Source organism: Ursus americanus, chromosome X (genome assembly GCF_024610735.1).
Source record: "Ursus americanus isolate L20-20 chromosome X, mUrsAme1.1.p, whole genome shotgun sequence".
NCBI lineage: Eukaryota > Metazoa > Chordata > Mammalia > Carnivora > Ursidae > Ursus > Ursus americanus.
Genome location: NC_142164.1, coordinates 68365044 through 68381503, shown reverse-complemented (window position 1 = coordinate 68381503; position 16460 = coordinate 68365044). Strand labels below are relative to the sequence as shown.

Below are 16460 nucleotides of genomic sequence, written 5' to 3'. Positions count from 1 at the left end.
TCTGGCACCATCTGTTGGGAGGTGCTTCCATTCTCCTCTGGCTTTGAGTGTGGTCCAGGAAGAAAATGGAATGGAGAAGAAAGGAACACAGGTCACATTGCCCCTGGATGTTGTGAAAGAGGTGGAGGAGTTGAGAACAGAGCAGTTGGGACTCAAGGAAAGGGCTTAGAGTAGATAAGTTCTCCAGGCAGACAAAACAGGCCTGAATGTTTTTCCCCCCTCCCTTGAATCATGTCTGTGTGTTTGCGCACGTGTGCATGTGTGTGTGTGAGAGAGAGAGAGAGAAAGGGAGGAAGAGAATGTGTGTGTGTGTGTGCACGTGCACATGTGTGCATCCACGTGCATGTGCTGGGGAAGAGGAACACGTGGTCCTGCATCAGAGAGCTTGCAGTGGTGTAAGAGATCTCTTAGTAGCCCTCGGTAACTTCCTGGAGACTATTTAGTGTACATGTGTGCGAACACACACACACACAGCCACAGGGAGGACCAAGGGCAGGGAAGGAGGAAAAAATCAAAGATGGGGGGAAGAGCCTGACAGAAGCCAACTCCTTGTCAAGCCTGTTTTCTCCCTCTTATTGCTCCCCTTACAGATTGCACGAGAGCTGCATCAGTTCACTTTTGACCTGCTAATCAAGTCCCACATGGTGAGCGTGGACTTTCCAGAAATGATGGCAGAAATCATCTCTGTGCAAGTGCCCAAGATTCTTTCTGGGAAAGTCAAGCCCATCTATTTCCACACACAGTGAAGCTTTGGAAGCCCCCATTTTCTCACCCCACACCACTCCCCTTTTCAGATATCTTCTGCCTGTTATAACTCTGCACTACTTCTCTGCAGTGCCTTGGGGAATTTCCTCTTTTGATGTACAGTCTGTCATGAAGATGTTCCTGAGCTCTATTTGCTGCACTTTCCGCCCTCTTTTCCTCCTTTCTCTTTTTTCCCTTCCTATCTGACCCTCCCATGGCACTTTCAGACTCTGCTCCCTGCCATGGCTCTTATCTGTGTTTTGAATGGTGTTGTATTTCTTTAAATCTGTGATGATCCTTATGTGGCCCAGTGTCAAGTTGTGCTTGTTTATAGCACTGCACTGTGTGCCAGCCACACAAACGTTTACTCACCTAATGCCATGGGAAGTTTAGAGAGCTGAGTATCTGGGAAAACAAAAACAAAAACAAAGAACCCCCCTAAACTCAAAAATCCTGTAGGGTTTTTTCCTCTTAAAAAATATAAAAACAAACAGAATTCCCCCAAAGAGGCCAACAGTGACTAGAATAAGGTGAAAATTTTAAGCCCATGGGGAGTCAACTGCTTTTTTTTTTTCCAAGCTTAAGCTCCCTGGGAGACTTTATTTTCTGCCAATGGCTATTGCCATTAGAGGGCAGGATGACCCCAGAGATGAGTTAGGATGGGGGAGACAGATTTAAGAGAGCACAAAGAGGACAGATGGATCACCAGTACCTGCCCACAGCCTTGGCCCCTGACTGCTAGACTGCTTAACTGCAGTGCAATTCATTGTACTGAAAATGTGCTTCTTGTTTGAAAACGTGTCTGCATGTGAACGCCTCCCCTCCAACCAATCCTTTTTCTCTCTCACCCTCTGCCTCCACCCTCAAATTGACTTTCAATAAGCTTTTCTAAGAGCTTTGAACTGAATGTTCTCTCTAGCCAAAACTTGGCCACTTCCACTGAAGAGTCAGACCAGTGAGAAAGAAAGGAGCAATCTGACCCTTTGGAAGCCCCTATCCTGAGCCAGGTCTGCTTTCCTGCTTGTGGGTCAGGGAAGAGGTTGGGGCTGGAGTCGGAGGAAAAAGAATCGATGGGTTGGTTCTTTTCCTGCTTAGGACACTGAAGATTTGATCACTCTTTGCCCTTACCTTTAAAAGACCTGAATATTTTCTACCTGACTCCATGAAGCTGCAAGCTCCCTGTTACTCTCCCTTCAGTGTTTTGTGAGCCTGGACTTAACCAGACTGTATTACAGCCATGGTAGGGATGTTTGTCCCTTCATTTGGGCATGTTCAAAGACTCTCTGCTAAGAGCTGCTACCACCAAGAAGGCTAACAAGCCAGCAGTCTTGACATCTATCTCTAGATGCCAGTAGGCTCAAAGACTTCTTACCAAATGTCTTTCATCAACTATCAGGTCTCTGAAGCCCTTAGACAAACTGGAAAGAAGGCATCAATGGGACTGGACAAGCTGGGCATCTTGCCCTTGTCCCCTAGAGATGATACCTTCCCACCAAGTAGAGAAATACCTACTTCTTCCTTTAGAGCAGCTCAAGGGGCTATGCAGGTCAGGGTTAAAGAGAAAACTCAATTACCAGGGTAAGAAGAATGAAGGCACTAGAACCAGAAACCCTGTAAATGCTGTCCTTGCCACCCAGCATATCCACCTGCAGAAGTCATGGGAAGAAGAAAGAAGAAACTAAGAGGAGACTGACTACTAAATTAAAGTCTTCAAAGGCAAAATCTAAAGCCAGATGGGCACCATCTGGTCAGTTTACTCATCGTCCTCCTCTGCTGCTGATTCTGGGCTCTGACATCGACCATACTCACTCAGACCCCCCCACCTTTGTTGCTGCCTCTCAGCCAGAGGGAGGCTGAACCATTTATACTACAGAACCATGACCTCTTTTGGAAAGGTCTGGTTTGCGTGGCTCCAATGGGCTGCCATCCATGAACTCAGGGTGTGCTCCTAGGACACTGGTTTCATATGGTCCTTTGGCACACCTCTCTTTTGCTGACTTTGTCCCCCAATCCTGAGTTCAGGGGGAATGTCCGCCTACTTTTTCATCTTGGCAACTGTCTCCTCACTTAGCTCTTACATTCATCTGCTAAGTTCAAGAAATTAGGGGCCCAAGCTGCCCATTTCAGTTGGTTCACTCTACTTATTGAGAAGATAGTTTCTGAGTGACATGCTATTATCTACATGGGTTTCCTCCCCTGATTTCTGTGTTGATATTAATAGCCAAATGAACTTGCAAAACAGCTTCTTTAAATAACAAGGGACAGGGGAACCTTAGATGGGTGATATACCAATCCAAGACTGCTGGACAAAACTAAAACTGACAGGTTCTCTTTCTGGGGTAGGATAGACAAATTCTGGTTTTCTTTTTTAGGACATCATTTGGCTTATATAAGCTCACGAGATTACTCCTGGCTGTTTTAAACAGAAAAAAAATAAATTCCATCACTCTTTTCAGTTACATTAGGTTATAGTTTAATAGTTCCTTTACATCTGTTTTAAAATTATTTTCATCTTTTATGGTACACGGATTTGATTATATCATTCTAATATCTCTCCTTGTAAATACTAGATGCTCTCCTTTTTTTCTCTGACTACCAAATTTTTCACCTTTATGGATTTCCCAGTTGTGACTCTTGTCTTTATGAATATATATGTTTTGCATTTGTGAAAGCCAAAAATCAGTGAAACAGCAGTGTAATTAAAAACAGCAACAACTAAACTACTCTGAATTTCTGAATGGCAAGACTAGGGGGAAAAAAGCCTAAACAAGGCTTTAGGCCTAGTGTTTTTGCACTGGGGTTTCAGTGAGTGAAGGAGATTTTAGCTTGGCTTTGTTTTCCCACAGATAAATGGGGGATTTTTTTTCTCTTTTCACCATTGATGTTCTCGCCAGTGTAATTGACAGAAGTCTCATTTTGCATGCACTCTGCTGTACAAACAGTTGATGTGGTTGGTACAATGTACTCACCCATGAAGGATCGGCCACCTAGATCCACTCACGTGGTGAGCTGAAAGATGAGGATCACTCACCAGACAAGTCATGGTAACTATCTCTAAAGAGGTTTGCAGTGCTCGATGGGGATGGAGCGAGGAAAAGAAAAAGAAGGAGCACCAGGGAGAAGGCCCCATCTGTGCTAGACAGCAGTAAGCCACCAGAGTCACAAACTCTGTGGTCAAAGGAGAGAGTCCTGTGGCAGTTTCAGCTCTTGTTCATTGGGCAACTCTCCCAGGCCTGGCCTCTGAGCTGAAACAGGGGTTGGGTTCTTTGTTCCAAAGCTTTTCTGTGCCACAGACAGTATCATTGTTCTTGGAGAGTTCATTATTTTTCTAATGAGAGTGGAATTTTTTCAAGGATTCTGGCATATATCTTTGAAAAAGAAAATCAGTGATACACATATTTTTATGTATGTTCACTGGCACTAAAAAAAAAGGAAAAAAGCTTTGCTCTGTCCTTTGGATAGTTGCTGAGGTGATTCCAGGTTGAGAAATAACATGTTGATGCTAGAGTCCCTCTCTGTCCATACTCTACTTCTAAATACATATAGGCCTGTATAGCAAGAAGTATTCTATTTGCACTTTAAGAGAAAGTAGTTTCATCATCCACATGATAGTGACACTACATGAATGACCTAACTTTGAGCTTCAGGTAGCTTCTAAGTGTTTGTTTCATTAGCCACAGCACAGATATGGCCTTGCTCTCTTTTCTCTTTTGATATTCTGCAGGGCTCAAAAGCCCTCTCCCCTCTACCCCTTTCCATCCCTGTGCCAGGGTTGCACTTCATGAGACTCTCTCCAGACAGCCCTGTCACTATCCCTGCATGGCTCTGGGGAAACAAGAGGCTGACTACTAATTATCTTGTGCCAGTTGCCCAGGTGAGAGGGCACTGGGCCAAAAGAGTGGCCCTTGTGCTCAACCCCCTGTAAGGGGTCATGGGAACCAGGAATGCTTAAAGCACAAGATCAAATCCCAAACTTAAAGTCAAAATAAGCCATTTAGCATGTGCATTTTCTTGTAAAAGGAAGTTTCTACCCCTGCTGCCTTTTATAGGCAGCTCTGTTTCTCACCACTAATCTCTTTGAAAATCTTTGAAAGCAGTTTAAAAAAAAAAGACAAAGAGATGAAAGCATCATATTATGTAACCAAAGATTACACTGTATCTGCTAAGATACCAAAATTTAAGAGCAGGGAGGGAACAAGCATTAGTGCCTCTTTGGTAAACTATCCAAAGACAGACTAAAGGACTTTGTTGTTGACTGACTTACAAGAGTTTTGTGGGTTTTCCCCCCAACAATATACATGCTTAGAAAAGTGGAAGATAATTTTGAAAAAACTGGGTTTATAGGTCCTTCACTAAGTGATTTTATAAGCAGAACTAGCTTTCCTTTTCTCTAGTAGTTGCTGAACAAATTCTTAAAGCTCCATTATTGCATGGTTGGAAATGGAGCTGTCTTGGCCACTGTGTTTGCTAGTGCCCATGTTAGTGTATCTGAAGATGTGAAGCCCTTGATGAGAAGGGGAGCATTTAAAGGACTAGATTTTGCACTAAAGGGACAGCAGGCAGAAATCCTCATTTCTGCCCACTTTGGATGGCACAAAAAGATCTTTTGGGTTTAAGGCAGAAGGTTGAAATATACTGTAAATGAGTATTTGTATCCATGTTTCAAAATTGAATTATATATGTATAGATATAATGTGTTCTGATAGCTTTATCTTTCTCTGCACCTTTATATTTGGTTCCGGGTCATAACTGATACCATGTACTTGTGAGAGAGGCTACAGTTACATTTTGGAAGCTCTCTCAGAATGGAAAAGATACCTGGGTTGATCAGATAACTAAAAGATCTCTGCCTCTATTGGGGCCTTACCCACAGGCCTAACAAAAGAGCAGAGGGGGAAAAGAATGGGGTACATGATGTATTGCACTTTACTAGCCCAAGACAGATGAATGTTTAAAGGATGGTGAAGACTCATTGGAATCAACTGGGATTTCCCGTAGGGAAGTTCCAGACTTGGGGCCACAGGCCCATCCAAATGTTTAACCGATGGACCCCTAATGGGACCTGAGCGTTGGAAGAAGGAGAAACATTCTTTGTTCTTCACCATCCTTGTGAGAAAAGGGCAGTTTCCTGCACTTGGGAACCTGGAGCAAGTGCTCCATCTTTTACACAATCCACTCACCTACAATTGAGGTGCTCTTGCTACTGGGTGTCTGTGTACTCTAATTTTGGTTTTGGATATGTTCTGTAAAGATTTTGACAATGAAAATGTGTTTTTATCTGTCAAAAAATTGTCAGTGTACTAGAAGTTATATCTCTGTAGATGCAGGTCCATCTCTGCCCTTGGGTAGGGATGTTTTCCTTCAATTAAGAAATTGACACTGGGGTCTGCTGCCCAGAGCCTCCCAACCTTAAACCATTTCTAGGTGAAAGCAGAAAATTCCACATTCGTCACTTCCCCTCTTTAGATTCTTAGGCTGAGGGAACAAACCATTTGGAATATTTCTGCCCCCAGAAATTAGTGATAAATATTTAAATTTAGTAGGTAGGTTTTTAAAGGGAAACACAGCCTTTGACACAGTTTTGATTTATCCCCATTTGATTTAGCCAGAAAGTAGGTAATATGCATTGATTGCTTATCAACCCCAATTCAGTATAGCAGGGGGGATGATCCCTTTCCTTACTTCACCTGTCTCTTAGCCTTTTATGGAATTAAATGAGAAGCTATGGACTGAGTAGCCCTTGTAGCCTAAAACAATCCCCACATGCACTAATTCTATAAGGCTGTCTGTCGTATGGCTGCAGATTCCACTGGCCACCAAAACCTGAAAGACACATGTACCCCTAAGAAAAGAAATTCCTAAAATGTTGCTGCTTCTCTTGTCGTGCCCTCCCTGGCTGCTGCTTTACATTTGGGGACTCTGTTCCCTGCACTGCAGGCAGGCCAGGCCTGCAGTCTTTCCCAGTTTGAGCCCTTGGTGCTAACTGTCCGCAGTGAAGTGCCTGGGGGATTGTCCTATCCCATAAGCCACTCAGGTGCTGAGAGTAGCCACCATTGGGATAACCCAAGCTAAAAAAAGAGTCCCCTCACCATTCAGTGACACTTTCCTGCTTTCTCCTAGACTGGAACATTGATTAGGGAGTGCCTCAGATGTGACATTCTTGTGCTGTCCTTGAGATTAATTTGGCAGCAAGAGGGAGCAGACAATGTAACCAGATGTAAGAATTAATTTTCAATGTTGAGGGAAAAATTAAGAAAAAAAAGAAAGCATCATAAAAGATTTTTTTAAAAAAATCATTAATTTTGCTTGAAAGTTCTTTTGACGGGGCTTCAGTTCTTACAGCGGCACTTGGCCTCCACTGGGTAGCAGGACCAGCCCCAAACGCTAGTGCTCTGTTCTTTTTTTGTAATCTTGGAATCTTTTGTTGCTCTAAATACAATTAAAAATGGCAAAAACTTGTTTGTTGGAATACATGTGTGACTCTGGGTTTGTCTCTGTCTCTGCTTTCAGAAATGTCATCCATTGTGTAAAATACTGGCTTGCTGGTCTGCCAGTTAAAACTTGGCCGCGGCCCCTGTTGTGGCTGCAGGCTCAAGTTATTGTTAACAAAGAGACTCGAGAAAAGCTGCTAAATGTCCTCTTATCACCATTGTTAATTTGTTAAAATGTAAAACCATCTAAAATTTCAGGGGAATGTCATCAGAGTTTTTTAATTAGCTCTTTTTTATTGGCTGTCTTTATTGAAGTCAAGAGTTGGCATCATGCCCAGTGGCCTTTTATGCTATGCTGATTTTCACATATGTTAAAAAAATTCTTTGCACAGGGGTTATAAATTTGCCCTGTGTTGGCCCTAGCATAGGTTGAACTGGGACCACCAAAATATCAAAGAGTCTAGGCTAAGAAAGCACAGATGAACCCTGATGACCCATTACAACCTCTCATCAAAAACCCTGAGCTTGTCAAACAGGGGAAAGGCACACAAAACCCAGCTGTTCACCCTCCTCTTCATCCTTATGGGAACATAAAATGATTGGGAGCTTCACTGCCCAGTTCTTGCCAAGCTTCAGATAAGGAATGGGCATGTTCACATTCTCACTGTTTTTCAAGGGCCACATCGTCCTTGACCACCCAAGTAAAATCTGAACCAGCTTTCTTTGAGGTTTTTAAAGGTTTAGGCACAGTGGCCTCCTGCATCTTCCCAGTTTGGATACCAAAATGAGATCCCAAGTTGAATTTTTTGAGCTTAAGATACAGACCATCAATGAGGTGTGACAGATGCATTAAGGAATAATATGAAAGCTCTCTGTGCCTCAGTGTCCTCACTCAGTGTCACAATGTCTCTCTACTGGGCCAGGCTAGAAATTAAATAAGAATGTATGTGACCCAATCAGTGAGACAATTGCTCTTGCTTTGTTCCCTGTTAAAATGTGAGAATCTCTGAGAAGGATCCCAAGTTGAAATGTATTTGTCATTGACCCCCTCAGAGTGGATGGATTTCTCAGATTTTTCCTGAATGCAGTGCTTGATGGACAGAAGAAGAAAACAAGAGATTTTGGGGATGTGTGTGTCTAAGTAATAAAGAATATGTATGTTTGGGGGTTATGTGTAGCAGAACCTGCCTCCAGAAGACCCCTCTAACCACCATGGCTTAGTTCTCTTCTCTTATACCTACAAAGAGTGGTCTAACAGCCACCCAACTTGGTATTATTTACCACTCAGTCCCTGACTAAAGTAACAAGGTAGTTAGCACCCACCATAAATTTTCCAAGGTGTAGCAAAACACAGAGATCAGGGAGACAAGGACATTTGGTGGATTAAAAAGAGCCTGGAGGGGCACCTGGGTGGCTCAGTCGTTAAGCATCTGCCTTTGGCTCAGGGCATGAGTGATCCCAGTGTTCTGGGATGGAGCCCCACATCGGGCTCCTCCGCTGGGAGCCTGCTTCTTCCTCTCCCACTCCCCCTGCTTGTGTTCCCTCTCTCACTGGCTGTCTCTCTCTCTGTCAAATAAATAAATAAAATTTTTAAATAAATAAATAAATAAATAAATAAATAAATAAATAAATAAATAAATAGAGCCTGGAGGCCGGAGTCTTGCTCACATATGAGCAAGTCCTATGTGACTTGCTCATAGTCATACAGCTACTGTATAGCTAGGATTCAGACCTACTGATTCACTTGCTATATGGTACTGGGCAACTCTCTGCCCTTTTTTAGATCTTAGTTGTCTCATTTTTAGTGTATCTGGGGCGCCTGGGTGGCTCAGTCGGTTAAGTGTCTGCCTTCGACTCAGGTCATGATCCCAGGACCCTGGGATTGAGTCCCATGTTGGACTCCCTGCTCTGCAGGGAGTCTGCTTCTCCATCTGCCCCTTCCCCCACTCATTTTCTCAATCTCTCTCATGCGTTCTCTCAAATAAATAAAAAAAATCTTTTAAAAAATAATAAATAAAACGAGTGAATCTGAAGATGTGGAATAAGACTAGATGAAATGGGAAGCCCTTTCCAATACAGAAAACATGCTTATTGCAAACTTAGAACACATAGTTTTGGAACTAAAATTCCCATATTTGTACTCAACAAAAACTTAGTGAATACCTGGAGAGCACAGGATCAAAACAACAGTTGAGTCCTTTGTTATCGATGCTGCCAACCTCTTGATTGATGGGGAAAGAGCTCAAAAGTGAAATAATCCGTTCACCATTTGGATGATCCCATAAATAGCAGAGATACTTCGGACTTAAGTAAGCCACAGTCCATGCTTTCAGTGAGTTTATAGCCTATTAAATGCCTTAGGCCAGGCAAGTCTGGGACTTTATCACATCCACCCCCAACCTCCTCACATACATCCCTCAGACAAGATTAGGCTAACCTTTGATCAATAATTGCTGCCTTTTAGAGCAAGAGGGGGTCTTAGCATCTAGCCCAAACATTCTTCGCAAGAGGAAACCAGGCCAAAAAAAAAATTATTGAATGTTATTGTGAATTAGGACTTATGGCAAGGGACTAGCCCTAGAACATGGAGCTTATGGTCCCTTCATATGCCTGCAGGCAGGATGCTAGGGTGGCAGGGCACCTGAAAATCTTTACCATCCCTTTGCACACTAGCACAGAACCCTGGTGAGAGAGCCTCCACTTCTCATCTGTTTTTCCCATGTATACAGTTCAAGGATCTCTATTCCAACCACAGCGTGTACTTCACCTACCATCCATTCCAATAAGTTTTCTTCATGCCACTGCAGGGGGTGGGATGAGAGAAGGAGAGAATTATTGGGAAAGTTGGAGAAGGAACTGCAGAAGCAATGAGAAACATTTAAAAACACACTGAAGTATGAAAATGCAGGTTTCTTAGTTAACAGGAAGATGCAGATGATTCAAATTCTCAGATTCTCCTGCCACTATTTCTTCAGACCACACTTCCCTTCTTCCCTCAACTACTGCCCCAGGCTACTTCAAGCAAGGAGAAGGCCATTTGGGGAACTTGGACTCACTGCCAACCAGGTAGACTGTGCCAAGAAAGCTGACGTATGCCAGACTCTGCAAATAGCCCCGCCCCTCCCAATCCCCATTGGGTATTTCAAATCTCAGATCAGAAAATAGGCCAGCAGAGCAGCAGATAACTGTGAGAGGCACATCACCTGCCACGTGGGCAATGACACTTGTCCCCAAAGGAAGTAAGACTTTTTGATGCTTATACATAGTGATAAGAGTAGATACGAAACTCATGAAAGAGCCCCACCACCTCAAAAGACTGCAAGGATTCTTCACAAGGGCACAATATCCAATTATTCCCTCATTCATTTGTTATTTCACTTATTCACAAACTATCAGTGCAACCATTATGTACCCCACACAGGAACAAGACAGACATGGTCTCTGTCCTCATGGAGATTGCAGTGTTAGTAGGAGAGACAGACAAAAACACAGACAATTGTAATATAATGTAATGGGTACTATGGTGAGGGAAGTTCAAGGTTCTGTTGGGGTACGGAAGAAGAATGCCTCTCATAGCATAGTGGGAAGGTCTAGTCTGAAGCCTTCTTAAAGCAGTCTAGGCTGTGACCCATGTTGAATGAAGATTGGGCTGAACGTAGAGAAAAAGGCATTCCTCCTCAGGCAAGAGACAGCAGCCTAGTTAGGGAAGCTACAAATAGTTTAGCCTGAGGGAAAAGTTGGAAGAAGAGTGTGGCTGTGAGAGTAGAGAGGAGGCACAAGCAAAGCCAATGAGGGCATATGTGGCACACTAAGCAGTTTGTGCCTTTACCCCAAGTTTAAAGGGGAACCATTGAAATCCTTGCCAGCATTTCAATTCCCAGAATATATGATCTCATCTGAACCTTACAACAGCTTGTGGAGGCAGGCAAGTCAGGGATCAAACCCATTTTGCAGATAAGGAAACTGAGGCTCTACGTGGTAAATAATTGGCAAGGCTACTCCTGAATAATTAAGGACCCTACGTATAAACTGAAAGAACTGAATCTCCTGATTTCCAGTCTCAGGCTTCTCACATTAGACCAATCTATCAAAGACTTCAGGACCTGATGCAGTTCTCAGAATGTGTTTAAGTGTCTCTATGGTGACAATATGTGTTGTCTACTATCCCACCTGTACCTACCATTGTCTTCCTCAAGTGACACTCACTGGCATGGGGATCCTAGATAGCAGAGAGGGCATCCCAGAGAGTGGTAGCAGTATTTTAAAGAGTAACGCAGGCTGTGGGAAGTCAGCCAAATTGGTACTCTATGAGCAGGGGCATCACTGATTCATCAAAACAGGAATTCAGAAAAAAATGCTGAAGAAGAAGAGACAACATTCCACCTTTCTAGAGAAGATAAAATATCCAGACTCAGACCTTGAACAATGAAAGGAAATTTCACAGGAGGGAAAGGTAGCTGAGCAGGCAACCAAATCAGAGGGAACAGCATAGATAAATATCTAAGTGGTAGGAAGGAGTATGGCTTTCTCTTTGAGACAAAGCAAATAGGAACTAGCAAGGAAAAATAAAATAAGACAAAAACAGAGAGAGGCAAACCATAGGAGACTCTTAACTATAGGAAGCAAACTGAGAGTTGACAGAGGGGAGGAAGGGTGGGGGAATGGGAGATTCAGGTAGTGGGCATTAAGGAAGGCACTTGATACAATGAGCACTGGGTGTCATATGTAACCGATGAGTTCTACCTCTGAAACTAATAATACACTATATGTTAACTAAATTTTAAGTAAAATCTAAAAAAAGGGAAAAAAGAACTAGTGGGAGTAAGTGCTAGAGATGAGTCTGGGCTAGAGCCCACTATAAAAAGCCTGTGTGTTCTGATTAGAAGTGGAACTTTTTCTGTAAGCCAGTCATTCTCCGCTGCCACATGTGAAAGATAATGGCCGTGTGTGGCATACTCTCAAGGGAGCTTCCAGTGTCCCATGCAATTGCGGACACACAGTTATTGCTTAGCCTTTCCCTCCCACTTACAAAAGCAAATACAGGTAAGACTGACAGTATTGAAAAGAAAAATGTGAACCTCCTAGAGTATATTTTTAAGAAAATTACCCACCAACTTTAATGTTTAAGGTATTATCAACAATTTCTTTTTTGCCACAACTCACAACAGATTATAGAGCACCACTTGAGGTAATTAAGGATTTTTTTAACAAAAATATAATATAATTAGTTTTGGGAGATGGAAGCTATACTAAAACACATTGTATAAGAATATAATAGAGGGTGACACAGAGATTGACTCAAGGGAATAATAATAATAGAATGTATTGAGCACTTACCATGTACCAAAAAATACTAAAGATAAACTTCTTATACTGTATCTTACATAATCCTCAAATCAACCCTATCAGTTGAGCATAGTTACTCCCATTATATAGATGAAGAACCTGAGGCTCTAAATCAACATTATTTCTGGCTCAGATCCAAGGTTACTTCTAAGTAATAAAGCCTGAACTCAAGCTAAGGTGTGTTTGTTGTCAAAGCCTAAGATTTTGATTTCTGCACTATATTTTCTTTTTTGAAAGGTTGGTTTATTTTCTAGGTCTTTGCAAAGAGGCTCAAGGAACTCAAAATCACCACACAGCATTATACATAGGAATAAAGAAGGTACTACATCACAATGGGATTGTCTTTACAAGCAACTACTCTGGGAGTGACAGTGACGTCTGGTATACACCAGCCCATGATTTCTACAGAACAACTGCCTCCTCTCAAAACTTCAGATGAGTCCTGTTGTGAGAAAAAATGGTCTTCTCCAGGCCTACCATCTCCCAAGCGACTTGCCAAGTCTCTTGGTCTCCCTCCCTATCTCTACTTAGAGGTACCTGGACTACAGCAATTTACTGAGTGTTTAGAGAATCTATGAGCATATTTGTAAAGGCAGGCAGGGGAAAAGATCATTGGGTGAGGAATGAGAATACCAGCTTTTGCCACTAATCAACAGGTAAGCTCTAGCAGGCCCTTTTCCCTTTCCCTCTCTCTCCCCATCTATACAGCAAGGGAGATAAGGACTGGGCTAGTTTCTTCCAGCTCTAACATGCCTTCTTAGATTCTGTGAAACTTGGCTAAAACCAGAGTTTTGTCAATCTCGGAAATCCCAGCTTTAGCTCACTCTAATGCCTATAATCTTATTTTGACATTTTAAGATCTGTATCCAATGATAGAGTTTTCTATATTTGCACATTTCCACTCACCAGCCTCCTTGACAACATATCCAGTATTGCATTGTTTGTTGTCCCACAACAGTCCCCACCCTACAGCAAGCCATCTTGCCGACCATTCACACACATCTGTCGGTCTTGGTGGGAGTATGTTTCTACTAATGCTTCTTGGGTCATTCTGTACCTAGACAATTTTGATATGAGCCAAAGACATATCTCCTATCTAGAATGAATGTGGGCAACTGTGGCTGCCTGGGGAGTCTCTGAAGTGGGGGTGTATGGACTTGATTAATGTAGATCAGGAACCAAAATATAGGCAATGCCATTACATAAGCACTAATAGTCAAGAGATGAGACCTAAAGCCTCCATTTGAGAATAGAGCAATATATTCTATTAGCCTTTTTTCATGTGGTGCCCTTCAGATAAAATGCTCTCCTCCATTCCTGCCTAGGTGAATCTTTTCTACCAATTAAGGCTCAGCTCAGAAGCCAACTCCAGAATGTTTTCTCTGATTCTCTCAACTAGAAATGAGCTCTCTCTCCTTTAAACTTTGAATTTCCTTCCCTGAAGCCCAAGCCACTAGTTTGGCTTGCAGTTAGTTATAATAACAACCCAATGCCATTTAAGTAGTGTTTTGTACTTTATAGCACTTTGATATCCTCTACCTCATTGGAGACACACAGGAAACCTATATGAAAAGCAGAGCAGGAGTTCTTAATATCCCAGTTAAATATGTGACAGGAAGAAAGCGTTGCCATTTTAGGGACACCTGGGTTGCTCAGTCTATTAGTGCTCGACTATTTTTTACGGCTCAGGTCATGATCTCATGGTTGTGAGATGAAGCCCCATGTCTGGCTCTGCACTCAGCAGGAAGTCTGCTTGAGATTCTCTGCCTCTTCCTCTCCCTCTGCCCCTTCCCCTGTGCTCTCTCTCTCTCAAATAAATAAATGAATAAAATATTGAAAAAATAATAAATAAATTAAAATTACCTGGAGACTTCTATTTATAGCAATATGTCTTACTAGCTATCCTGCACTACCCACCTAATGAAAACAATTAAGATAAGGAGATAAACACTAGGACTTGCCCAAGATGAGAAATCTTACAGGAAACTTCCACATAAGGCTGGTACTCTAAAGGGCTATACCCTCAATGTAATAGTAAAGAATTAATCTGTCTTACAGAAGGAGATAGCAAGAAAACCTGCCTCACTTGATCTTGGCACTGGGTGAAAAAGAAAAGTAAACCTCTCATGAGACTTTATAGCCATAGATGGTCTTCATAGAGTTTTGTAGTCCTAATTCAACATACGTATGAGTTCTAAAAAACTAAAAGCTGAGATCTCAGATCAGCAGTTCCCACAGGTGATGGCAAAGGCAAATTCTCTATGTAAGAATGCATCCAGGCCTCAAAAATTCCTATATATAATGGTCCAAAGAAAATGAGCATCTCACAGTCAAAAGTTAAATACACACACACACACACACACACACACACACACACACAAAACAAGATACCCTGAGGAAAAGCCCACAGAAACAACAAACATCAGAACCAGGCTCACAAAATAAAGAATGTAGAACCATCACACATAAAATATAAAGTTAACTTTATGTAAAGTGATTAAAGATATTTATAAAATTCTTGAAATATAAACAAGGAACAAGAGACTATACAGAACAACCAAACCAAATTTTTCAAAATGTGAAAAAGAATAAAATAGAATCTCTAGAACTCAAACATAGATAGTAGAATTAATTATAACTGGAGAGAATTAGGAAAACGAGATATATGCAAACAAATAATCCATAATGTAGAACAGAAAGACTATAAAATGTAAAATATGAGAGGTTAAGAGATATGAAGTTAGAACAGATCTAACATATACCTAACTAGACTTCCAGAGCACTAGGAAAGAAGCATTATTCAAAAAACACTGTAGCTGAGAATCTTTTCAACATTGTTCAAAAACACTTGTTTCTAGACCTAGAAACCTAGGTCTTAGAAAGTCCCAAGCTAGACAAGTAAATCCACTCTAGACACATTGTAATGATTTTTCAGAACACCAAAGAAAAAAATATATGATAAAAGTGGGCAGGAGGGGAAAACAGGAACAAAGCAGATCATCTACAAAGGTAACCAATTACACCTGTTGATACTAAAAATAACGGCAGTAGAAGACAGTTAAATATTAACCTTGATGTACTGAGAGAATTTTCTCCTGGCAGAACTATCTTTCAAGTTAAAATAAAGACATTTTTAAGCAGATCCTCAATGAAGGAAATCCTAAGTGATAAAGTTCAGATAGATGGTAAAGGACATTGGATGGTATGTCTGAGATGCATGAGGCAGTAATTAGCAAAGATATCGATAAACATGTGAATAAATCTAAAAATACATTGACTATACTGATTTAAAAATAATGTCTAACATGTGGGAATATAAGAAAAAAGAATTAAAGAGTTTGACAACAGCTTATATATTGATAAAGGGTCATTAGAGTTAAAAAAATAAAGTCCTTAAGTTGTTGAAGAAGAAGATAAAGATGCTCATTAACTTTATTTTTATCCAGTTGTTTTATTTTTCCAAGTTTTATTGAGATATAATCAGCATACAGCATTGTATAAGTTTATGATGTACAGTATAATGACTCAACTTTAAAATACCATAAAATGATTTCCACAGTAAATTTAGTTAACATCCATCATCTCATACAGATCACAAAAAAAAGGAAAAAAAATGTTTTCTTCTTTGTGATGAGAACTCTAAATGTCTACTCTCAACAACTTTCAAATATGCCATACCACAGTGTTAACTAGAATTATTATGTTGTACATTACATCCCCAGTACTTATTTATCTTATAATTGGAATTTTGTACCTTTTGAATACCTCCAACTTATTCTCCCACCTCTTGCCCACCACCTCTGGTAACCAAAATCTGATCTTTTTTTAATGAGTTCTGTTTTGTTATGTTTTTAGTTTCCACATATAAGTGAGGTCATACAGTATTTGTCTTTCTTGGTCTGATTTATTTCACTTTACATAATGTCCTCAAGGTCCATC

At 41.3% G+C, this 16460-nt stretch overlaps 1 protein-coding gene across 1 annotated transcript in view; it reads left to right on the top strand.

The window, feature by feature from the left end:
* Positions 1-7213, top strand: part of AR (androgen receptor) — a 188568-nt gene extending 181355 nt beyond the window's left edge. Inside the window, exon 8 of the mRNA XM_045804422.2 lies at positions 591-7213. Within this exon, the coding sequence (XP_045660378.2) occupies positions 591-746 (156 nt within the window). The 3' untranslated portion in view covers positions 747-7213. The remainder of the gene's footprint in view (positions 1-590) is intronic.
* Positions 7214-16460: the final 9247 nt, after the last annotated feature.